Here is a 26319-nt window from a genome sequence, read left to right as displayed (position 1 = left end):
CAAAAAGAGGATTTTGGAGGAGGAATAAATTGAAAGGAATCAATCAATGAATATAATAATAAAATAAAAGGGTATAAAAAGAAAGCAAAAGGTATTACTGAATCCCACTTGCTAGGCTAGCAAGTAGGAAATGAATGGTAGCCCTTGTTGTCTAACACTGCTGAGCTTCCAGAAGACAGCTCAGTAACTGACCCTGAGGCAGAAAGCAGCTCAGTTCAAACAAAGCTGCTTTTTATGCTGTTTTTCCATCCCTGCCCCAGAGCACTGGGACTGGAAGGGACCTCATGAAGGATCACAGTCCCTGGCCAGCTACGCAGTCGATATGAGAGCAGTCTTTCTTCCCCTTTCCCCCTCCATCTCCTTACTTTCTGTTTCCCTGCAGGCAAGCCCAGCTTCAGCTTTGAAACTCAAAACGTTTTGAAACTTTCAAAATGTTTCGACTGCCCTTGTTTTGTTTTGAGGCTGTTCTGAAGCCCTTACTTTCATTTCTATACAACTGTGCTGGCCACAGCAGCCTTACCTGACGTCCTGGGGGCTGGGGATGCTGCAGCCGTGGCACTCCTGCATCTGGCAGCCTGGCCGGCAGCCAGAGCATGGCTCTGGGGGGCCAGGCTCCAGTTTTGGGTGGCACACGCTTCAGCCATGTGAGCTGCCCCACTTTTTTCCACCTGAGTATTTTTGACCCCAGTATCTCCCAGAATCAAACTCCTCTCCTCCCCCCACCCCATGCTACAAGGTAGCCATGCAAGAAGTGCCTGAATGGGTGGTATGTGGCACTGTAGATGGCTTTGTGGTGTCATGTACTGCGTGGCTGCACTCATCTGGATGCAGCCTCTGATTCTAAAACAAGCACATCATCCTGCACATCATCCTATTTTTGTCACTGCTTAGGTAAAAGATTGGATGGAGGGGGAGAGGAGATGGGTCTTGGTCTCTTTTTCTATGCCTACAAACAGGTCACCACTCATTCACAGCAACTCACCTGAAACGACATAGGATAACCATCGCCATGGTGAGGGAAACAAGAGAAGTGCTATATCCAACTGTGTACAGGGCCTTCACAGACAGGTAGTAGTAGTCCTTGAGAAGAAAACACCATGTAGTCACAAACATCACCTTCACCTCTTGGGCCAGGATCTGGCTGACAACTCACAGGACTAATTCCAGTCATGCCAGACTTCAGTGCCATAAACAGGTTTTGGGTCTTACAGTGTTTGCTAAAGTTTCCCTTTATGTTTTACTGTGTATTGTCACTGCCTCTGGTACAACCTGAGCTGGCACTGCATTACAGAACCGACTCTTAGAGTAAAGGTTGAACTCTTATCATTGCATTGACTACTCCATATCTATCTCAAAGTCAGAAAGGATTACATTAAGGGCAGACTGGGTGTGTCTACACATGCATTTATGACAGCTTAAATTTACTGAGCAGTAAGTTACTGTGCAGGAAGTGGAAATAGGCTGGCGTCTACACGTGCAGATGACCTGGACCTAAATTTAGTCCCAGGTCAGAGCAGCCTGCCATGTGCCCCTGTGGCCACCAGGGGGAGCTCCAGCTTCTGGCCACATGACTGCCAGCCAGCTCTTGAGACTAATTTTAGTTCCGAATTGAAGCCAGAGCTGGCTGCCAGCACTTGGGACTAACTTTAGTCCCAAGTTGAAGCCAGGAGAGGTGGCCAGCCAGGAGTCCTGGGGCTGGGCTCAGGCCAGCTCTTCAGTGGCTGGGCAGACCCAGAAGGGAGGACTCCTGGGTTACTGTGCACTAATGCATCTACATGTACATTATTGTGCAGTAACTAATTGGGTGTAAATTTGATACCTGCATGATGCAGGTATCAAATTTACACTCAAGTCAGTGTAAGTCACCATATTTACTGCACAGTATGGGCATGTACATCTAGATGTGCACCCATATTGCACAGTCATTTCAGTTATTGCACAGTAGATACGCATGTGTAGACATGTCCACTATAAACTCCTTGCTTAATTAGTGAGGATTCATTAGTGTATATAACAACTATGTGCTATATGAGTTATAAGCTTACAGAAAAGCTCACAGTATAACAGAATATAAGGAAAACCTCAAGTGCTACTCTTTTGAGCTTGCATTTATATATGTGAATTATTTCACTTGGATCACCATTCAGTGGATACAGACTGAACTCACAGCAAACACAGGCATGCTATGTCATTAACTTGAGATTAGCATTAAGTTATTTCCTACCTGGTTTACAGGGTCGGTGAAATTCTCATCAAAGCAGGCATCGTAGTAATGAGGGAAGGGTTCAGACCAACCGTCTTCTGTGCAATTTCTGCTGATGTCCCCTATATTAAGTATCATAGCAAAGTTACAGAGTATGACATTGTCAAATCCAACCAAAGAACACGCCTTCCTTGGAGCGTTGCCATATGATAGGTGGCTTGGGTGTTGCAATTCATGCCCTAATTATTTCAGAAGGCTGAAATTATGGGAATGTTGTAAACAGAGACTCTGTTGCCAGTGACAATAACTGGCATACTCATTTCCATATACAGTTATTCAGGATGCTCTACCAGCTCATGGCTTTTTTCAGAGCTTATGTCCAAGCTCTCTGACCTGACTGAAAAGCTTGAGGCCTGTTGGTGAATGCATCACGTTCTTGTTGGAGCCAAACCTGGGCAATGCTTTTGTTTTATTGAGCCGTTACAGTTACTTCTGCTCTGACTGTACCTGTTTGACTGTTTTGCTTTTGCATTCGGACTCAGTGGTTACAGTTTTAGAGCCACTTTGTTAAGGAGCACATGGTGTAAATGGCACTGACCTTATTTTTAATCACGTCTTCATCCCTAAATGGAGCTGAACATATGTGTAATCATTTCACTCTCTTAGGAGTCCTGTGCTACTTTGAGAATTTCTAGAATTTGTAATTTCACAATAGTTCTCAGTTTTCCAGGGAAATTTCCCATAAATCAAAGAGTCAGGTTTTTTTACTTCCTTCTGGTAATTACTGTTAAGGTAGTAAATAAGAATTATAATGATATCATTGTTAGACTGTAGTAGTCACCAACTGATATATAAATATTCCTCATACTGCTACAAGTAACACTCTACTAAGTGTGTTCTTGCAATGATTAGAATTGATCAGAAGCATAATATCCATAGTTTCATAGTAACTAGGGTTAGGAGGGACCTGATCAGATCATCTAGCCTGACCCCCTGCCACAGGCAGGAATGAATGCTGGGTTCACAAGACTCCAGACAGGTGATCATCCAACCTCCTCTTGAATTTGCCCAAGGTAGGGGCGAGGACCACTTCCCTGGGAAGTTGGTTCCAGACTTTGGCCACCCTAACTGTAAAATATTGCCTTCTGATCTCTAACTTAAACCTATTCTCCATCAGCTTATGACCATTGTTCCTCGTCACCCCAGGTGGTGCTGGGGAGAAAAGGGCTCTGCCTATTTGCTGTTGATCCCCACTGATGAGCTTGTAGGCAGCCCCCAGGTCCCCCTCAGCCTCCTCTTGCTGAGGCTGAACAGATTCAGGTCCCTCAGTCTCTCCTCATAAGGCCTGCCCTGCTGCCTTCTCACCAAGTGGGTGGCCTCCTCTGACCCTTCTCCAGGCTGGCCACATCCCGTTTGAAGTGTGGTGCCCAGTACTGGATGCATTACTCCAACTGCAGCCTGACCAAAGTCGCATAGAGGGGGAGGATCACCTCCTTGGACCTGCTTGAGATGCACCTGTGGATGCATGACAGGGTATGGCTGGCCTTGCTGGCTGCGGTCTGGCATTGGCGGCTCATGTTCATCTTGGAGTCAATAATGACTCCCAAGATCCCTTTCCGCCTCTGTGCTTTCAAGAGGGTAACTCCCCAGCCAGTATGTATGTTGTGGAGTCCTTCTCCCAAGGTGCAGCACCCTGCATTTGTCTACATTGAACCCCATCCTATTCACGTTTGCCTGCTTTTGTAGTCTGTCTAAATTTAGTTGCAGCCTCTCTCTCCCTTCAAGTGTGTCCACCTCGCCCCACATCTTAGTGTCATCAGCAAACGTGGACAGCGTGCTTTCCACCCTCTCATCCAAGTCTCTGATGAAGATGTTAAACAGTGCGGGCCTGAGGACCGAGCCTGGGGTACCCCACTGCTCACATCTCGCCAGGTTGAGTACAACCCATCCACCGCTACTCTCTGGCTGCGCCCCATCAGCCAATTTTTTACCCATCTGACTGTGCAGGCATCAATGCCACAGTCGCTTAATTTATTGATGAGGATGGGGTGACAGACAGTGTCAAAGGCCTTCTTAAAGCCCAGTTGGCAGGAAAAGAAGCTTGATTTTTCTTTTTGGAATAGGATTTAAACAATAAAAAACATAATTTTCCTTACCTAGGGGAGACTGGATTTTGGTTTCCAACAGGTCAAAATCACCTACTAAACCAGCGATATGGTCCTTCCCAGTCCCAGTGTCCATGGAAATCAGTCAACAGATGCCCACTGATTTCTATGGTCTTGGAATAAGGCCCAAACTTGATTTTACCTTTGAGAAACGGTGTATTTGTAAATATGGATTCACCTGATAGTGTCTATGATAGATACACCTAGGCCAAAGTTAAATACACAGAGAGAATAAAACGGAGTTAAGGTTGAGAGTGTATCTCAGCATTGTAAAATAGACAACATTAGCGGGATACTGCAATCATCTCCAAAATAAAGGACTGGCAAGCCAAGAAATTCTGAGTTAAGATAAAATATAAAAGAAATATGAGGGCATAAAATGCAACAATTACATCACCCAAACAACCTTAACTCCCACCTGGTGGGATACCATACAATGCCACAGGGTTTTGAATAAAGCACTTTAAATGATGTATTCCCAGATTATTTTTAACTGAATTTAAGGTATATTAGATATTATTGCTTATAATAATAGCTAGTGTCTAACTGAGATTTTAGTGTGACATTGTAGCGTGTATTCCAGCATCCTGGAGACAGATAAGCTATAGGCGAAGAGATATAAAAAAGGAGACAACAGAGTTGTTTCTCACCTGTGTGTGTTTGCGCCATGTTATCCACTTCCCAACCTGAAGAAAAGAAATACATAACATAGATGACTATTTTAACTTACCGAGTGATTCCGCCCCCCTTATCCAGGAAACATAAGTGACAGTCATTAGAAAGACATTTCCAGGTACCTAATCAAACCAATATTTGCAAGGCAGGCAATGCAGAAGGGAAATAAATACAGAGATACTTGTAATACTGCTCAGTAGCTCTGTGTGCTGTTCTGTTCCCAGAAGGGGGTGGTAAATAAGGGGGACAAAGCTAGCACTCAAGATGTGTGGACACCTATCTCTTACTTTATATGCAACTAATTTCCACAATAAGAAGGCCCTTGCTAGAGGCAACCCATGCTAGAGGCACGTCTGCACAGGGAAGGTACCCCAAGGTAAACCAGCGTGTAATTTGGCTCTTGGGCCCAAGCTCCCCTTGTGGGCATTCCCAGCATGCAATAAGTGCAACGTGGACTACTCCAGCTAGAAAAGCACCCCATACTGACTGCCCACTGTGAGCGGCATCAACGAGTTAGTACAGAACTGGTAGTGCACCAGAAACGCACACCCTGGTTTATACTCTTCAGTGATTTCTCCATCTGGGTAGGCCCAGAAGTAACAACATGCAGCTTATGGATTCAGTTTGATATTATGAACTCTCTGTAAATGGTTAAACTCTAGGGATCGTTCTCATTGTATTCTAACCGTGAGGGGCTACAATGCCACCTGAAGATCCAGCTGCTTGCAAAAATCTTTCAGTTCAGTTCATTTTCTAGCAGGCAAGACAGCAACTGACTCCACTAAGGTTTTGTGAGGGTCTTTCAGTCACTGAGATAGATGAAACACAGGATACCTGCTGACGGGGGTTATACATCGGGGTATGTGTACAACATGTATAGACAATGAGAGAACGTGTATAGACAACGTGTATAGACAATGAGAGAAAGGACCCCTAACTACTCAGCTTCCTTAATGAAATGACCCATTGCTAAGGTTTGGAGCCTGGAATCCATGCCAAAGGGCACACATGACGTGCAGATGAGACAGACAGGCAAACTGACCAATCACCGCAATTCCCAAAAGTCTGTGGATATATCAGAGGTCATAGTCATATTGGTCTATAGGCAGAAGGAATCGGAAGTCTTGGCAGAGGTGATATCTTTTATTAGGCCAACTAGATATTTGCAGAGAAATTCTTTATTTGTAAGCTTTCAGGTGCACACACCCTTCTTCAGGCACAGGAGAACGCAATTTTACAATCTTGTCAGGTTCCACTAGAGCAGTGGTTCTCAAACTTTTTTTTTTTCGCGGACCACTTGAAAATTGCTGAGGGTCTCAGTGGACCACTTAACCTTTTATTTTTTTTTTGTTCTACAAATCGAAGCATATAACTCACATTTCCATATCAGTAGTCTTACCTTTCTAATGCAATGGCCGTGCCTGTTTTTTTGAGCAAAGTTCTGGAAGTCACGTGTAATGTTTGTCAGCTTTAGCCTTAGGCCACCTTTCTGCGGACCACCTGAATAGAGTTGGCAGACCAGTGGTGATCCGCAGACCACAGTTTGAGAACCTCTGGTTTAGAGCAGGGGTGACCAACCTGCGGGTCCGGAGCCACATGCGGCTCTTCAGAAGTTAATTTGGAAGCTGGTCACCGTGTGCTTGTGCAACGATTCAAGGAGACGCATATTAACTTCTGAAGAGCCGCATGTGGCTCCGGAGCCGCAGGTTGGCCACCTCTGGTCTAGAGGCAAAAGGAATCAAAACAATGGCAGAGGTGATATCTATCTATCTATCTATCTATCTATCTATCTATCTATCTATCTATAGAGAGATAGATATCTATCTATATAGATAGATAGTTATCTATATATAGTTAGATATATATAGATGGATATAGATATATCTATAGATATCTATAGATATATCTAGTTATATATATATAGATACAGATACCTATCTATCTATCTATATATATCTAGTTGAAAATATCTAGTTGGTCTAATAAAATATATCACCTCTGCCACAAGTTTTGATTCATTTTACAATCTTGGCATTCTCCTATGCCTAAAGAAAGGTGAGTGTGCCCGAAAGCTTGCAGATAAAGATTTTTATTTATTTATTTATTTATTTTTGGCAGACTTCTAGTTGGTCTCAATCAGATGAAAGATGAGCCATGTGAAGCCACACGGTGGCAGCGTTGAACCTGAGAAGACGAGCTATAGGGCTGTGTTCTTTATAGTATCTGGACATGTTCTGTCACTGCTCTGCTGATCAAATATAACCAGTCAAATAAAAAGAAGCCAACGATATTTTATCTACCTGTTGCAGGTTAAATGTTGGGATTCATTATATCAAAATGCCCTCTGACCGTGCAATGCTAATTCCAAGGATAACATGCAAGTATTAATGACAGATCCTGTCATGTTCCAGAAGATCTTTTATACACAGTTAAATGGTGAGAGATGCTGAGAAATGTCTCCTGATTTTGCTGAAAGGGGAGAGAGAAGCACCCAAGGACAGAAATCATGCATCAGTCCTTTTCAGCAGAAAAGAATAGGAATTCAGTAGTTATGTTTTCATGGTTTCATAGTTGTTAGGGGCTGGAAGGGACCACCTTTAGGATCATCAGGTCCAGTCCCCGTGCACTTGGGCAGGAAGATGGCTGGGATCAGATGACCCCAGCAAGAATCTTTATGATAACATGATTTTTCTTATTGCTGTGATTCTTCTAACCAAGTCAAATTTCAAAGCAACTAAGGCTTCTGTGTGAAGATCCCACTGTGAATAGCGGGCCAGGGAAACAAGCAGACAGCAAGCAGCAAAGCTAAGACTAAGCTTTGTGCATCCTCCTGCTCCTCCCCATTCAAATTCATCTCAGGCCAGTTGGGCTGCATGGTTTGTTTGCATACATGTATTCAACATCAAATGTGTTGATTCAATTCACTAGTGACTTGGGATGACTAATGTTGAAAATTGTGAGCAGAATACCAATGCAATCACTGGCTTCTTTGGAAGAGTCGAACTTCCATTACTTGTGATTTTGTGTGTGTGTGTGTGTGTGTGTATGTGTGTGTGCGTGCGCGTGTGTGCATGCATGAAAATATTCTCAAATACAGGTTACGTTGCAAATATTGGGGCTGGTTTGCCAATGCTTTGCACTGTCCAAATTCACTAAATGATGTATTTGGCAAATACTATTTGACCTGCTCTTATAATAAGAATTACTAAATATATGAAAGAGACCCAAGAGCACAGTTCAGATCACATTACTATTAATAGGAACCTTGCTGTAACTGGTAATGGGAACAGGATCAGACGCTGAGCTTGAGTGATTTGTTGATCACTTAGGTCCCAAACCAACCCTCGCTGAAGTCAGCAGGAAAACTTGTATAGGAATTACCACACTGGATCAGACTCGCAGCCTACCTAGTCCAGATTCCTGTCTCCAGCAACGCTCAGGATCAGATGCTTCAAAGAAAGGTGCTCAAAACCCCATAGCAAGCAAACATCAGATAACCTGTCCCCCAGCTCCCCTATTCCTGTAACGGGGGTTGGTACTGAGAATTGGAAGCAGGCACTCTATTCTTCAAGTACAGCCTGTGGCTTACTTCCAAACAAAGATTAAGGAAGCTATGCCCCCGTCCCCATCCTAATAGACTAAAAAATAAAGGAAGAAATACATGACTGTACTTTTTTTGTTTGTGTCTAGCTGCTTGGGTGGCTTTCAGATACACTAATGATGGAACATTGGATTTTGGTTAATTCTGTATTTCATGACATTTGCAATCACAGCCATAACATTAGACAAATAATAGCGCTGTGCAATGAAGAGCCTTTTTATGTTGAAGAAAAAATTCCCTCTCTAGCCAAATTACTATTGCATTTTAACTGTGTTGGACATAATTAATGGATTTACATCTTCTACAATGTTAATTTTCCCACTGTTGTAACAGCAAATTTCCATTTCATTAACATATTTTTTTTTTTTCTACAGTCCCGAATTCGCTCATGCATTACTGAAAGTTCCAGGAGAACCTTTTACTATCTGGAGCTTTTAGACTTTATCCATCAACCTAATTTTCACTAATACGTTAAGCCACTGGAAAGTCAATTAGATTTATGCTCTACATTATGCTCTGCATTACAACTAGAAGTCAAAGCCAATCATATGAGTCTGAGGATAAAAAACATATTATAAATATCATTGGGGGGAAGCTACAAGCCACTTGTTGGCTTTAGAGTCATGGGTTCCAGCCTCATTTGAAGTCTCTGGTGCATGCAGATGCATGTATCTGAAACCAGAACAGGGACTAAAGACACACATGTTTTTACATGTGAGCAATTTTTTTTCCAGACATCTAGTCCCATTCAGTTCAGTTGGAGTACGCCTGTGCTAAAAGTTGATCTTATATACATATGCAGGGTTATAGCTTAAATTTGAATAGAGAATTATAGACAAGTCAGTTTGGGAGGGACCTCCAGGGGTTATTTAGTCCAGCTCTTTGCTCCAGGCAGGATCATCCCTATCCATGCCATCCCATGCAAGTCCTTGTCTAGCCCACCCCTAAAACTACACAATCAACACACACAACTCCAAGGCATATTGTCCAAAGATACCAAGAGCACCTTAATCTACCACAGGTAAAGCAGGGGGGACAATGGCTCTGTCCCACTGCTGCAGGGGTATCAAAATGCACTCATGGGATCCAAGGAAGGAGGCCACATCCCTCACTACAGAGAAGCCAACCCCCCCACCCCATCCATACCAATCTATGTGGTGCAAGTCCTTTCTGATCCCAAATGTGGCTATTGATCTGACCCTGAGCATCTAACCAGGACCCTCTGGGTTTTAGCCCCAGCAGGAATATTGGCACACCCCAGGCAAAATCCCCAGCCTTGGCTGCAACCAACACCCAATGCCTCTGAGGAAGGCAACCCTTTCCCCCTTAACACCTGTAGCAACAGTAGGGGGGAAAAAATCTTTCTAGCCCCACATGGCAATAAGCAAAGCCAGAAGAAAGGGAAAACCAAGCACCCTCCGTTCTCCTCGGCAACTTGGGGAACTCAGGGATTGCTGACTGGGCCCAGCTATCCTTTTAAAGAGGGTAACATTTGGGCTTTAGGACGTTATGATATTTTTCTCACAAGGGTACATGTGGGATCCCAGCACCGTACCACCGCCATTCTTTCAATCTGGATCAAATTCTCAGCCCTTCATTAGGACAAGGGCATAGTTTTATTTTCAATGGGGAGAGTGAATAGATTCAGAGATGCAATCACATTCCTTGGCTGCCGCTTCCTTCTGGCTGCAAAGCCTATAAAGAACGGGTGCAGAACACGATGTCCCAAAGAGCTGTTCACAGGGTGGCGGGGGGGCTCACTTACCACTGCTTTACTTCAGCGGTAGGTCACTACAACTCCAGAGAGAGATCAATGGCATTGCACTAGTGCTCAATGATGTAATGGCAGGGAGGATCAGTCCCCAAACATCCACAGCAGGTTACAAGAAGGCACAGTTTGGCTTTGAAACTCCCAGGCTGAGAGAGAATTGCATTGAAGACCTTGACAATGCCTGTACCAAAGCTGATGTGATGCCTTTTTTGTACAAAGTTTCACTATGTTGGCTCTCACCCCATTCCTCTTGCTATATTATTCTCAGGACACCGACACTGGAAGTCCTAGGGCATTAAAATTCTCAAACGGATCAGAGGAAACGCACTGAGTTGATTACAATGGGTTAGATTCATCAAAGGTGCTACAGAGAAAGCATTTTCAAAAACAAGCAAACAGATAGTATCCCTCTTTGTTTGCATTTCAGATTGATAACCAGTAGTTAAATACTTCAATTCAAGTCTTGCATTAATGAGTTATGTTCAAATCTACATAGTGAGCCCAGCAAACTGCAGCACAATTTTAGCTATAGCCAGATTTGATGACTAGTATCCATTGAATAATGTGTGTAAGCAATATCGGTAATTGTTTATATGATTCATATCTTTTACATCGAAGTCAAAACCTGTTAGACAAAGCATTATTTGTCCAACATATAGTTTGATGGATAATTTGATGTGGGATTTGACCAGCCCTACTAAATGTTCTCGCCTCACGCAATAGCCTTTTCATGGGCTCCTAGAGAGAGAAGGCGATAAGGAATTGGAGCAATAAGAGATCGGTAGTAGGTCTCACGCTTTCTGCTGCATTAGTGGCAGCATAGAAAGCTTTTGCAGTCCCACAAAAGGATGGGGAACCACGTGTCCTGATTTCTAATACAGCGCTATTTAGATCTTCCAAGTCCCAGTTTCATGTATTAACTACATGATTCTACTCGAAGAAGAGTCATTTATGGATGTAACTTTTGACAGAGGAGGAAAGTCATGGCCCTGCTAAAATCCAAGCATCACAACGATCTCATTATACTGCAGATACACAACAAATTTAGGGTCACATCCTATTTCATCTGTTGGGTGCCTATATAGGATCCAATCTCACCTGACTTGGATCCTGGAAAAGCTGTTAATGCAAAGAGGTAGGTAGCTCTTCCTCCTCCTTGCTGCTTCTTGTGATTTAATCTTCAGGAGAAGATGAAGCCATTTTACAAAAGCAGGTGTGCTAATTGTTGAGCAGGATGGGACAGGACTGCCTTTCGGTGCCTAAGTGCCAAGTAAATGCCAAAGATGTGGCAGAGAACTGGCCCTTACGTTTCGAGTTGCGTCTGCAGGGAAAGGGAACAGAAGCTTCCAAGCTAAGGCCAAGAAGCCATATATAATAATCACTTAAACCTCAGTGAATTTTTAGACTGGCATCTTCATGCCAACTTTCTCCCTGCTGCTCTCTCTCCCAGCTGGCAGAGGCACTGATTGATCTCACCTTCCTGTGCTTTTCTAGGAGAACATAAGATTAACCCTTTTCAGTGGCACAGCAGGCTCCGAAGATGATAACAGAGGGCTTCAGAGCTCACCAAGCCCCAAAATAACCTGTTGTTATTTTTTTATTTTTTTTTGCATACTCACAATCCATTGCAACAGAGTCTGTCGATCCCGGATTGGCCTCATCAGCCATTTTTGGACCCGCAGGTAAGACAACCATGGAAAACAACCATCCTTAACTGCGAGAGACTGCCAAAGAAGAAGACTAACAATCCCATATTTAGTATTATATGTTGGTGCACCAGCCCAGACAAGGTGACACTTTAACCAGATCTGATGCTGAGCCCATTTAAATCACAGTAATGCCAGCAGATTCCAGTGGATTCAGGGTCAGGCTCCTTATAAATGTCAGGGGAGAGACAGACAGAGAGAATAAGGGAACATACTTTTTACAGGCATTGTTATGCTGTTATCTAGGTGGACCATTAGCTTCTTGGGCAGCAATCATGTCTCCTTCTGTGCCTTGTGTGGCGCTGAGTGGATGAGTAGCACTTAATTAGCACCTGGCTAATAAATAACAGAACCGTGTCTCCTGACAGGCTCTGCAGCTTCTCTGCAGGGTGCCTTCTTCTCCTTCTCCCATTGCTTCAGGCTGCTCCTATGCACCAGACCATGTGTTTAGCCAGCTGGCAATGCTGCAGTTAGGAACAGTGGGCCAGACACGCAGCCACATTTCTGGGGCTTGCAAAGCTGCCTTCATTGCTTCTTTCACCTGCTTACACACATCTTTGCCTCCCTCCACGACCACCTTCCCATTTGCAGTGTTCTCTGTCCACACATGCAAACTCTCCCACATGCTCCGACTACTTCAACTCCCTCCCCTTCCACCTCCCAGCTCTTCTGAAAGCCACTCATGCACGGGCTCATAGATTCATAGAAGTTAGGGTCGGAAGGGACCTCAATAGATCATCGAGTCCGGCTCCTTGCTATCATCTTGTGATCAGGTTCTGCAGAAACCAGCAGCTCAGCGAGGCTAGGAATCATAGAGAGGTCAGGCTGGATGGGACCTCCAGAGGTCATCTACTCCAACCCCCTGCCCGACGCAGGAGCATCCCTGCCCAAACCAGGTGCCGAGGCTCTAAAACTTCTTCTGCGCTAAAGTCCGTGCAATTGTTCCCACTGCCACGGATCCACCCCTCACCGGTTGCTCTAAATTAGGGATTAAATGTCAGGAATCATTGTCCTTGGCATTTGCCACATCCTGCCCTTCCCATGTCAAAGGTGTTTGGTCAGTCCTAGCACTCACATCCTTATCACTGCAGAGCTGGGGAGCATCTTCCAGTCCATTTTGCCTAACTTGGAAACTAAGGCACAATAAAATCAAGTGGCTTGTAAAAGGCAAAGCAGCGAGTCAGGGGCACTGCTGGAAAAAGAAACCAGGTTTGCAAGTGGATTCATCCAGATGATGGGAGGAACTATGGTGTTCTCCAAGTGGCAGCATAGAGAGCTTTTGCAGTCCCACAAATGTTGGGGAACCACATGTCCTGATACAGCACTGCCCAAACAAGACAGATGGAGGGGTGGAGGGGGTGAGGGGAGGACTTGCATATCGAGATGTATCCTGAACAGATTATAAGAACATAAGAACTGCTATTTACTGGGTCCGACCATAAGTCTATCTTTCCCAATCTGCTGTGTCACACGGTGTCAGACTGTGGATGCTGAAAGGGAGAGTGAACTGGGTCTGACCAGGGATTTTTCCACTGTTCCTCTCTCACTTGCAGCCTCCAGCATTTAAGGTCTAGGAAGTTCTGATTCAGGGGCTGTATCCTTCACTCCCAGGCTCTATACCTATTGATGCCCCTTTCCTCCAAGAATGCGTCCAATCCCTTTTCGAATCTGATTAACTATACTGTCAGCTTCCACATCTGGTGGCAATGATTTTCATGCTTTACTTACATGCTGTGTAAAAAAAACCCAACCTTCCTTTTGTTAGTTTTAAACTTCCTATGTACAGGCAGCCTCCACTTAGCCCTCTTAATTGGATCCTGAAAAACCAAGCATTAAGCGAAACTAGCGTTATGTGAAACCGAAAGTTTTTGACGACCCAAGATGGCGACCGCAAATGTTTTTAATGACCCAAGATGGCAACCGTGAGCATTATAACGAAAGTCGCTTAGCACTAAGTGGAATCAGGTATCAATTTAAAATGAGAGCTGTAGCAAAATAACACTGAGCAAAACAATGTTATGCGGGGGTTGCCTTACTCATTTCATTTTTTGACTTCTAGTTCTTGTATACACTATACACTTACACCACTTCAATCAGCATTGCACCAGTGCAAAAAAAACAAAAAAAAAGAAGTGGGCAAAAAATTCAAACTCCTAAAGAAGGATATCTTCACCAAACCGTGTGCAGAATAAACCCAGACAATATCAGAGATAACACTCCATCGGAGATTGCAGTGGTTTAGGTGTCATCTATCCACCCCTGCCCTGGGGAAGCCACTTGCTAAAGGCAAGCAACTTCCATCACCTGTAGATAAGGCACATTAATAACCATATCCTGCATGCACCTATCTAGGATAGGTCCAAGTATGTCCCTTCCTGATCCCAGTAAAATTGGAATACAGCCACTGTAAATTATACCAGAACACAGACATTGTCTATCTATGCTATTTCCCTCTCTCTACCACCGCAGATTAGAATGGTTTATACTGTAGAAGCAGGGTCAGGCTGACTTTCAAGCAGCCCTGCTTATTTTATAGTTGCTGGGGAAAAACATAGTCTACAAACTGTGAAATTACCAGCAATAAAAGCCAGCTGGAGAGGAGCATTGTCTGTTAAGACTTAATGTTGCTGTCTCTCCAAAGGACTCAAAGGAACAGTCATAAGGAGGACCCTGATCAAAAACCTGGAATCGCAACCTGTTCTTTAATGTCTCTAATTAGCCAGGAATTTATGCCCTTCTCTCTTGAGTAAGAATAGTTTTTTGGGACTTGACCAATTCTAGGCAAGAATACTAAAGGAGATTCTAGCTGGAGATACTTTAAAAGCTAACCAAAAACCTTCGGCTAGGTTTCTTTTGGATTTTGCTTCTAAAGAGGTTCATGTCAAATTTAACATGGGGTTACTCATGTTCCATATTCCTAGGAGACCACTTCTCTCTGGATGCATCTACATGAGACATTTACTGTGAGTTGCTTAATTCAGCAAAATCTCAGCATCTACACGTGTGGCCCTATTAGGCTGCAGAAAACTAATAAGTGCCACCGTATGTTAGTACTTGTCAATACAAATACTATCCTGCAGTGGTGTTACTTAGTGCAAAGCAATGTATGTATAGATGCTGACAGACCTGGCTGGGACATGAGGGTGCTTTAGTGGGGGTTTTCTGCTGGCTAGCCCCACAATGCAGCACCCTCGTGCCCCAGCCAGCCCCTCCACAACACAATGAGTTGGGTCAGAGCAGCCCCGGGCTGGCAGGCCAACCCCACCAGGACCCATTCGAGCTGGGGCTACTCTAACCCACCTGAACATGCTGTGGTCCCAGGTGCATGTGTAAATGCAGTGCCTGGGAGCAATAAATTTTGGCACAAATCGCACCAGAGTTTATTCAGTCAAATTCACATGTAGACACAGCTCCTATGTTTTACCCCCTTAGTGGAGCTCAGTTGAAGCCTCTCTGTTAGCAATATATATGTATGTGTGTGTGTGCTCCGTGACTTTGGAGTTAGCCTCCCTTGTCAGTTTTCTTGATAAAAGCTTGAAAAAACCAAACATGGCAGAAAAATATTTGGGCTCGAAATCCAGACCCCAGCTAAGGTGATTCTGTGGCCATGCTTATTTGCTAGTCACGTGTGATTCCAATCTGAAGCTGCTGCAGTGCTCTCATGACTGTTTCTAGCTTACTTCTTCAGCTTCAACAAAAAGTAAGTGTATATTCTCTGGCTTCATTTTATTGCTGTTAAAATCTCTGATCTGTAATAGCCTGCAGCAAATAGCCTGCAGCATGCAGCATTCTCTGAGTCTAGGGACAGACATTCAAAAAGTCTGAGCCTCAATTGATTCACTCTTTGTAGGTTGGTTTAAGCTGCACAGCTTAAACTGGTTAATAACTGGACAGATATTCTCTGTTAAACAAGGAAGTGCAGCCACATGCCTGCAGTGGCTCAAGCCAGGAGCTGGGGGGTGCTACAGCATGCCTGCCAGCCATTGCCAAAGGGGAGGGAAGAGAGACGCCCTCCAAGTCTCTCAACTCTTTCCTGCTGGAGTGGAGAGGGCAGGCCAGGCACCAGCCGGGGTTAACACAACACATGAGATGCCAGCCACCAGCCAGAAAGTGGGGCAGCTGCTACCAGACTGAGGTGTGGTGATGGGGAAAAAGTCCTTTCTCTCAACCATATATTGAATACAGCAACAAAGCATACAACAGGGAACTACCAAGAGTCTTCACCTAAGCTAAGACATAGCCCAGTAAAACACAGTATACACAGCTTAGTTTAATTTAAAATGTAAACCAGGAAGGCAAGAATTACTTTTACTAATCCTGAGGGCAGAGTGTCTCCTTACAGCCAGGCATGCAGAAAGGCTCTGTTTAGGTATGTAGCTCTCTGCATTCTTTGGTGATGATGTCTGCAACTTCCCTTAACTACATCTCCAACATGTGTGAAGATTGTCAGGTCTTTGCCAACACTTCCCACCTCTCAGTCTGGTCCTGCAGGTCTGAGCTATGGGCTCATAGGTCTGCACACAGGGGACTAGCTTTTCCCTTCCCCATCCCCACCCTCTGGGACAAGCTGTGGAATTAATCTCCTCCTAAGCCACAGAGACTGCTGCCAAACCCCTGGGGGACAGAGGGAGGAATTAACTCTGTCCCTGCCTGGCTGCAGGCAAGCCCTAGAGGTGAGGCTGGGGATGGCAAACCACAGCTGCGGTCCCCAGGGTTTGCCAGTGGAGGCAGGGGGCAAAGGGAATGGAGGGAGGAATTTCCCTCAGGGGCCATGGCAGGCCAGAGTCTGGCCATACCCTGCCCCTGCTCCAGCTAGAGAGCAGAGGGGAGGGGCCAGCCCAGATCACTGGAGCAGAGAACAGAGCTCTGCCCAGCCCAGAGACCATGTGGGGGAGTCTGGTTTATCTTAAATCAGCAAGGGACAGACATTGCATAAACTGGTGTGAGCCAAATCAGTTAAGTCTGATACTACATTCAACCAGGTTTATCTCAAACTGGTTTCAGCCATTTTCAAACTGGTTTATGTGCACTGAATGTCTGTTCTGTTACAGGTTTAAACCAGTTTCTGATCACTTAAATTGGTTTATGTGTAATGTCTGTCCCTAGCCTGAATGCCTACTGGGTTTATTGGGTCCCTTTCCGTAGAGCATTGGTCTTGGGAAAGACAGGCATGACAGAGAACACTCCGTCATTAATGTTTCCCTGTCCAGCTTTACGAAGTCTCAATGGAATGAATTTCAAAGTATAAGAGGCTAGACATGCCACAGAAGACTTCTTTAATCCAAGAGAATTAATCAAGACACCCAATCCCAGTGTCCAGGAAGTAACAAAGCCTAATGCAACTCAGAAACATTGGAAACAACCTGAGGCCTGAATCTCTTATAGCAAAATATGAGTAATTCCCATTGGCTTTAAAAAGAATTCATCATCTCCTCCAGTGGAAGAACAAATTCCCAGTACTTTTTTGCTTCCAGATCAAGTAAAAGTTAAAATACACAAAAATTTCATAGATTTCATAGATTTCATAGACATTAGGGCTGGAAGGGACCTCGGAAGATCATCGAGTCCAGCCCCCCGCCCAAAGGGCAGGAAGTCAGCTGGGGACATAGGATCCCAGCAAGATAAGCATCCAGTTTCATCTTGAAGGTGTTCAATGTAGGCGCTTGAACAACCTCCGGTGGCAGGCTGTTCCAGACCTTGGGGGCTCGGACAGTAAAGAAATTCCTCCTTATGTCCAGCCTGAAATGATCTTGTAGTAGTTTGTGACCATTCGTCCTCGTCATCCCTTGGGGCGCTCTGGTGAACAAACGTTCCCCTAGATACTGGTGATCACCCCTGATAAACTTGTAGGAAATCAATCATACTTGAGTTACAAAGGTGGATAACAGCAATAAAGGGAAAGTATGTGGCCACCCAATTTTAGCCACTGAATACAAAGTTGGCTCTCTGCTATGGAATCCTAGAATACAGTTAAACGAGGTGGAAAGGATCTCATTTCCATTAATAGCCATACTTTAGAGCAGTAACTGTATTTATTTATTAGATTTCTATCCCACCCTAAACAAACAACGCACAGAGGACCCCAAAAAACAATCCAAAATTTGAGAACTCCAACTACCTCTCCAAACACGGCCTCCCTGTTCAAACCCCCACACAAACAATCCCTGTCGCAAATCCTAACCATGCTGTTACCTCTCAGCTCTGTGTTCTTGGGGAACCCTGGCACATAACGTGGTCTGTCTGACTCACAAAGATTTCCGCCCCCCCTCCCCTCCTCTACCTGAACAAGAACTGATTACGAAAGACAATGAAGATGCAGTGGGAGACACATCTAAAGCCCTCCAGATAAGGGTGACAAGAGTGAAACAACTGCCCTAGGTCTCATTTGCATCCGAGATGGAACCAGATGACAATTCATTTACGGGGGAGATGGAGAACAGACAGCCTGAAGCAAAGACCGCAGTGAATTCTGGGATCAGAGAAGCAGGGGAGCACTGCATGATAGGGAGTCTGTGCTCCTAATGCTAATCAACCCACAATTACACACACCCAGCTCAGCATTTATCAGACCAGTTCTAATCTGGATTTACAAAGGACTTTTTCATTTCCCCTCCACACACACACCTCAGCTACCCAGAACTAAGCAGAAGTAAAATTTAATGGGCATCTCGGGCCGTACATTCCCCGGTCCCACTATGGGAGGCCTAGTTAAACTTGATTGACTAAAACACGGTTGCTGAGTTAGGGAATGGTGAGGCAAGAGACTGAGTCAGAGGGGGTACGGGCAACATTTGAACAAAGGTTAAGGGTTCATTACAGCATCCAGCCCGTTGGAGCCCTGACCACAAATGCTGTCATACTTTTCCTAGGGTGACTGGTGGAAGTCCTCCCCACAAAAGTTTATGAACACTTCAAGTAACCAATCCCTTTTAGTAAGATCGGGAAAAGTCATGCTAAGCTGAGGCTTGTTCACTACAGGTAAAAATACAAAACCCTGATGCTACAAGCTATCTATTGTTTCTGAAGAAACAATGAGGTATCCCATCCAATATATCTGCTAGCCATAAGAATTTCAAGCTGGCTCCTAACTGTCTGGTTACTCCCCCAAAACTTATGTTTTTCCTGGTTGTTAATCAGTTTGTGGAGATGTTCCAAACCAGATAACCCCTTGTCAATAGAAAAGACAATTATTTACACTATTAAAAGAATGCTTTAAAGAAGCTGAACTTAGGGTATAAACATCTGTAAAAAAACCCAGAAAGTTGTGCTTCAAGAGGAGAAATCTCTCTGACACCATCCACTGTTGTTCTCGAGAAGCTGGAAAAAACAGATCGTCTCCCTTCAAGGATCATGCTGGGAACTTTACCTGTCAGCGCTGGAACCTGAGTGCCTTGGACTGCGGAGACCCCAGCTTTCGCTCTCTCTTTCTTTTTTTCTCCCTAGGTATAGATTTATGGACCTGAATTGTATTAGTTAAGCTTGAGCTAACTTTCCCCAAATACTTAGCAAAACCAGGGTAGTATGTAATTGTTTGTGTTTGTTTTCCTTTGCATGCCTATTACTACTAGTACCATTATATATTTCATATACTTCGCAATAAATAACTTTTATAGTCAAACTGATGGTAACCGAGTGTATTTTTCCTTCTTTACTTTTGCTTCCCCACTTGCTCTGCAGCAACGCTTCTTTTACCTAAGCTAAAGATCCCTGTGAAGCCCAAAAATACTTTAGGGTTTTCTCATCAAGAGGCTAAAGATTGGGACATGTTGAGTTTGAAACACAGAAGGGGATCAGCTTGTACAGGCTGATTGACCCAGTTTGGCTCGGATGTACCCTAATGAACTGAATGCTGGCCCATGAGGGTGTCAGCTGGACACCCAGCTGGATTCAGAGGTATTCTGTTTGCCTGTGTGCTTGTGTCTGACTGCAGTATATTGTTACTCTGATGAACTGATTCCTGGCATATAAGGTGTCAGCCTGTCCATGCTGATCAACTCGGCTGGGTCAGGTGTGTCACATTAATCTCTGTGTATTTGTGGGTGTATGACTGATTTGGTGACTGAAGGAACCCAGCCACATTGAAACTGAGTCCTGCAAGATAGCTCCATTGGGGTTGAGGACTTGCAGAAGGGAGATATACAGCTCCATATAGAAACACAAATACAAAAGCAGCACATTGATAGAATTACAAAGACCCTAGAAACGTATCCCTAATAAATGAGCACACCCCAAAGTGATGTGCAAATCTGGTAACAATGCCTCCCAGCTGCCACTCACATCACAGAACCATAGAGAATGAGGGTGTGAAGGGACCTCCGGAGGTCACATCTAGCCCAACCCCCTGCTCAAAGCAGGACCAGCCCCAACTACATCATCCCAGGCAAGGCTTTGTCTCGTAGGGGCTTAAAAACCTCCAAATATGGAGATTGCTCCACCTCTCTGGGTAACCTCTTCCAGTGCTTTACCACCCTCCTGGTGAGAAAATTCTTCCTAATATCGAACCTCAAATTCCCTTGCTGCAACTTGAGCCCATTGCTCCTTGTTCTGTCATCTGCCATCACTGAGAACGGTCCAGCTCCATCCTCTTTTGAACCCCTCTTCAGGTAGTTGAAGGCTGCTATCAAATCCCCGCTCATCTGGATCTATGGGGTTAATCATCTCAAAACCATTCAATCATGCAAAGCAGAGAGTTATGAGTATTTTCTGGCCTTCAATAGATCTCGTTGCCATGTAGCATTTTCACTGAATGGGGAAAAATAGGAAAAAGAGCAAACTAACATTTCTACCCAGAACCTCAGCTCTTTAACTTGCATTTACTGGGGACAAGAGGCTTCACTGCAGTCTCTTGACCTGGCTTCATAAGATTGCACTGCAGCATCACAGCTTTGCCACACATCACCACAATTCGTTTTCTTAGAGAAGATGCTCTGAAATGCTCAGAACGTAGTGAAAACGAGGATGTGTTGGCAGTCGAGTCAGAATGGGAACTCTGCTATGAAAATCTTCATGAACAGCAACATTACACTTTGCCTCAAAGACTCAATTGAAAATAACTTCCCTAACTTGATGGATGGAGGTCACATAAATCTATTTGCAGAAGAGATGCAGTATGCTGGGATCCTGTCAGGGCAACAACTCAGATGTCTGGCTTTCTCTTAAATCTACTCTGAACACAAGAGAGTTGGGAGCTATTCTGCAAATCTCAGACGAGTGCAACTTAAGACATGATCTTTTGTGCCCTTTCTTTCCTGTTCTTAGTTCATATAAAACAATCTAGGCTGCTGTATCCTGGGAACAGAGGGATTTGGAAGACTGAGAAGAATTTCATATGGAAGATAATGGATAATATGAAATTTGAAAAGAATGCTCAGCAACAAAGAGTACTCTGCCCCAACTCAAACCAATGCAAGTATTACCAGGCACTTAGATTGGAAATTAAAAAAAAAAAAAAAGGTGCATAGCTAAAGCTGTTGTCAGATTTGAAAATACCATCATAATTCCCAGGCCCCTGCAAGATGTGAGTTTTATTGGTTAGCTTTTACTTTACCATGCATATACTGCCTTAAATTAATATCACAACATAATGTGGACACCTTCATCTTTTGGGTTGCTGTTATTCACGTACTCCTATGGCAGTCATGATAGAATCATAAAAAAGGAGGGTGGGAAGGGACCTCAGGAGGTCACATCTAGTCCAACCCCCTGCTCAAAGCAGGACCAGCCCCAACTGCATCATCCCAGCCAAGGGTTTGTCTACCCAGGTCATGAAAACCTCCAAGGATGGAGAGTCCACCACCTCTCTGGGTAACCTGTCCCAGTGTTTTGCTACCCTCCTGGTGAGAAAATTCTTCCTAATATCTAACCAACACTTCCCTTGCTGCAGCTTGAGCCCATTGCTCCTTGTTCTGTCATCTGCCCCCACTGAGAACAGTCCAGCTCCATCCTCTTTCAAACCTCCCTGCAGGGAGGTGAAGGCTGCTATTCAATCCCCTCTCAGTTTTCTCTCCTCCAGACTAAATCAGTCCAGTTCCCTCAGCCTGTCCTCACAAGTCATGTCCCCCAGCCCCGAACCTTTTCCGTTGTCCTCTGCTGGAATCTTTCCAATTTGTCCACATCCTTTCTGTAGTGGGGGGCCCAAAACTGAACACAGGACTCGAGATATGGCCTCACCAGTGTTGAATAGAGGTGAATAATCACTTCCCTTGACCTACTGGCAATGCTCCTACCAATGCAGCCCAGTATGCTGTTAGCCTTCTCAGTAACAAGGGCACCCTGCTGTCTCATATTCAGTTTATTGTCCACTGAAACCCCCAGGTCTTTTTCTGCAGAGCTGCTGCCCGGATATATAAGCCAAAATAATTTAAATATACATTAAGCCCATGAATGTGGCCAGATATGTGTAACAAGGTTTCATTTGTAAATGATATGTTGAGAGTTAATAAATTATTAATATAAATTACTATTGATGGCTCTAAGATGCTTTCATCCATTATAAGAACATCTGTGGATGGAGTTACAGATAGTTAGAGGCATCTAGTAACATGTTGGACTGCATAACCATCTCACACTTGATTAAGCATTTGTTAATTCTGCATGAACACCTTTATTAATGGAACCTTGCTACGAAATGTGACATTTTCAAGGGGTTCCTAATGATGCCAAGAGCTCACATGGGTATGAGCAACTCAAGGGATTGGTAAGGGACCTAGATCCTTTCACCTCTTGGCTAGTATTGCAAAATGAAAATTGGATCAGTTTAGTTGTTAAAGAGCTCAAAGCTATTTGATTACCTGTTAATCTGGTGGGTGAACAGGTATCTATGGCATAACACCAGCTATTTCAAGAGTTACACTTGGCCCTTTTATTAGTTGATCTCTGTACCCGGTTCACAAGGGGGAATGGGTTTTTATACAAGACAACCCTCTCGCCCCCCTGCTCAGGGTTGAGCTCTTAACTTTCCAAAGCCCACCTGTATAACAAATAAGAAAGGTAGGATGCAAAAGCATTTGTATGGGAGTCCTTGGGTTTCAACTCTTTAATGCAAATAGATCTTTTTGTCACTGCAGTTCCCCATATATTTATTTCTGATTTAAGGCGTTTTCCACATGCAAATGAGAGGGTACCACAGCTTAGTGGCACACCCTATCTGGCTGATGCCACTAGAAATTAGGGAGACTGGAGAGGTCTGTGGGGGAGGTTAGCATGGGGAAAGCTTGCCTGTGCTGTGGGTAAACAGGATGTTCTCTGTGCTGTCAAGCCAGAAACATCCATGAGCACTGCATTTGCAAACAGAAAAGAAAAAGAAAAGCAGATCCTGTATACTGCCAACTTCAGTTCAAGGATATTTAAAGAAGGCGCATTACAAACCACTCTGAACCAGGGCTTTTGAATGGAATGTGAGACAGCCCCTCTATTGAAAGCAGGCTGCTATAATTATATCAGAAGAAAATGATAAATCAGCCATCTGTTGATGCACAATAAATAACATAAAAGCCTTCTGCTTGGAGAGTGAGAGCACTAATGAATCCTGGACGCAGAGCAGGGAGAGGGAGGCGGGGAGAAGAAAACTTTTCTTTGAATGTATTCGCTGCTTTGGAGATGACCTGAAGTAGTTTGGCAGCCAAGCTGAACGATGTGCATAAGGTTGATGTAGATGCATGTCCAAGACTCAAGCTCAAAATCCCAGAGAGAGGGAGAATATTTTTTTTCTGCCTGGACTGATGGTGAATTCCTTAAAACACCAGCATGTTATTTTTCTATCATCACTAAGCTCTGGTGATTCACTCATTACTGCTCTGAGTCACGAATAAACCAATACCCCAACATTACTGGAGGCTTTTGTGCTGCCATCAGAACTGATCTTTATTTTTAGTTGAGATACTGAAACCAAGGACCTGACTCTTTGGTCAATTAAAATCCTAATGAATTGGCACAAGTGTAATCATGCTTGCTCCATGTCTTGGTAAATCTCCGAAGCATGCACACTGTGAGGATGTATACGAGCACATGAAATGTTGCAGGCTCACATATGCCAAGCTCTGTGTGTACAATGTTTGCAGGCGCATCCTTAAAAACATGGACTTTACCATGGGTGGATCCAGGATTTTTTCAGGGGGGCTGCAGAAAGTGTGGCACATCATTGCCTACAACATAACACATGTTTCTCCAGTTAAAGAGAAACTAGAGACTTTGCTAATATGCTAGGGGCCTAGCACTAAATTATTCCGTTTAAGATCAGAGCAAAAAGAAATATAACTATTAAAATGTGCGCTAATTTGCTAGATTATACATTACGTTTAAAGAACACAACAAACTAGGAAAAAAATAGCCAAATAATCAAAAGATACGGTGTCACTGGTCCTGTAGTCATTATAATTAAATGTACGTCTTTAATTATAATTAAATTATAATTAAATATATTTAAATTAAATGTATGTCTCTTTTTCAGATTCAGAAAACAAAAGCTAGCCTTCTTGAGTGACTTGGCGGTGCCTCTAATACGTCCATGTCAGTCATTTCTGCACCTGAGTTAATATGATAACACCTGAACTAAGGTTTTTAGATAGAGCTAAACACAGTCTGTTGGGCGGTGAAATGGAAGGGGCAGTACCCGGAATGGCAAACAGACAGCAACATTGGAGAAAAAAAAGAAAGTTTGAATAGCGGCACATAAAGATTGTTCAAAGTGAAAGAGGGTCGTTAACACCTGTAGAGTGGAGAGATTAGCAGGAATCAGGGAGATGACAATGAGCCACAGAGTCAATTGGCCCTATCAACATTGACTTAATAGAAATGTTGCTGCCCTTCCCAGGCAGTTGGTTTTAAACTTTGGGTGGAGCAGGAATCAAAGGGGAGGTGCAATTGTACCACTGCACCCCCAACTCCCACCCCTGAATCCATCCCTGGACTTTATCATTTATGGATATTCATGGAAAAATGCTATATTCTCTCACATACAACACACGCCCTTTCCCCCAAGATCAGCTGCTGGAGATTGGGGTACACCATATAAACAAGGAAATGCAGCAATGGCATTTACTGCAATACAAGGCTGTGCCAGGGAGAAGTGAAAATAAGGCGACAGGTGAAAATAAGGCCCATTGAGCACACTGAGCTCCCTACTCAGTTACTTGCTGCCACTTTCCTGATGTCATAGATCTCATCAAGGAAAGGTCTTTTTTTTTTGCTTCATTCTGCCTTTCAAAACCAAGGCATGTGTCTTTTTGGGGGGTATGAGGCACGCTAGGAAATGTGGAACTTTGCATGATCGTTGCAGAGGGACAGGGGTCAAAACCGAATTTTGTTAGTATCCTTCTCAGGGGAAGCTGCTATTTAACCCTTCCATCACTGAACATTGTGAGAAAAAAGCAAGTTGGTACCTGATTACTGTGAGAAGAAACAACAATGTCCTAGCCAGCCATTTGGCTACACCAATGGATGTGTGAGACAGAAGGACTATGGTCTCGCCTGCATTACACTCATTACAGGGAGCCAGGAGCTCCTGACAGCGTATAAAGACAGCCACTCCTGTCCTGGAGCTAATGAAGGGAGCAGATTTCTTCCTAACAGTTTTACTGGCCACTGAACAGGTTCCCTAAACCATACTCCCAACTAGGGCTGCGCGAAGTTTCGGTTCCTGATTCGATTCAGCAGAGATTTGGCCTGATTTGGCAGCCAAATCTCCAAATCTGAATCAAATCAGAGGACCCTTTAATCTCTCCAAATTGAATCAAAACCTTCTGAATCGATTTGGAGAAATTTGGAAAGATTCGGAAATTTGGACATAGACACAGCCTTAAATGTTTTTTCTACATACCTCTAGGTAGCAGGCAGCTCGTGAATGCTGTGATACTAGGGTGCATGGAGCATCTCACAGAAGTGTGGGGGGCTCCCCAGCATGCTCAGCAGCAGACCTGGAAGTGGACCAGATGCACTTCTGGTCCACTTCCAGGTCCACCAAGGAGCGTGCTGGGAACTCCCCTTGCACCCCCCCCCCCAGCTCAGCAACTGGTGCCTCCTGGGTCTGTGGGGGGCACCTGGAGACCCCCTGTAGCCAATCACCAAGCCACAGAAGCATGGGGGGCCCCCCCAGTGCACTCCCTGACAGACCCGGAAGTGGACCCGAAGTACTTCCAGTCCATTACTGGGTTTGCTGCGGAGCATGTGGCACCCCCCTGCACTCGTGTGGGATGCTTCAT

The 26319-nt window shown here is 44.3% G+C and overlaps 1 protein-coding gene across 4 annotated transcripts in view; it reads right to left on the bottom strand.

Moving 5' to 3' along the window:
• ADCYAP1R1 (ADCYAP receptor type I) overlaps positions 1-26319 on the bottom strand; it is a 220816-nt gene that overhangs the window by 62189 nt on the left and 132308 nt on the right. For all 4 annotated transcript variants that reach the window (XM_059729227.1, XM_059729228.1, XM_059729229.1 and 1 more), the window contains exons 5-7: positions 5019-5054; positions 2225-2325; positions 983-1080 (exon numbers count right to left, since the gene is read on the bottom strand). In XM_059729227.1, the coding sequence (XP_059585210.1) occupies positions 983-1080; positions 2225-2325; positions 5019-5054 (235 nt within the window). The remainder of the gene's footprint in view (positions 1-982; positions 1081-2224; positions 2326-5018; positions 5055-26319) is intronic.

Source organism: Alligator mississippiensis, chromosome 5, assembly GCF_030867095.1.
Source record: "Alligator mississippiensis isolate rAllMis1 chromosome 5, rAllMis1, whole genome shotgun sequence".
Classification (NCBI taxonomy): Eukaryota; Metazoa; Chordata; order Crocodylia; family Alligatoridae; genus Alligator; species Alligator mississippiensis.
Note: the sequence above shows the minus strand (reverse complement) of the source record. Positions and strands in the feature narration are given on the sequence as shown.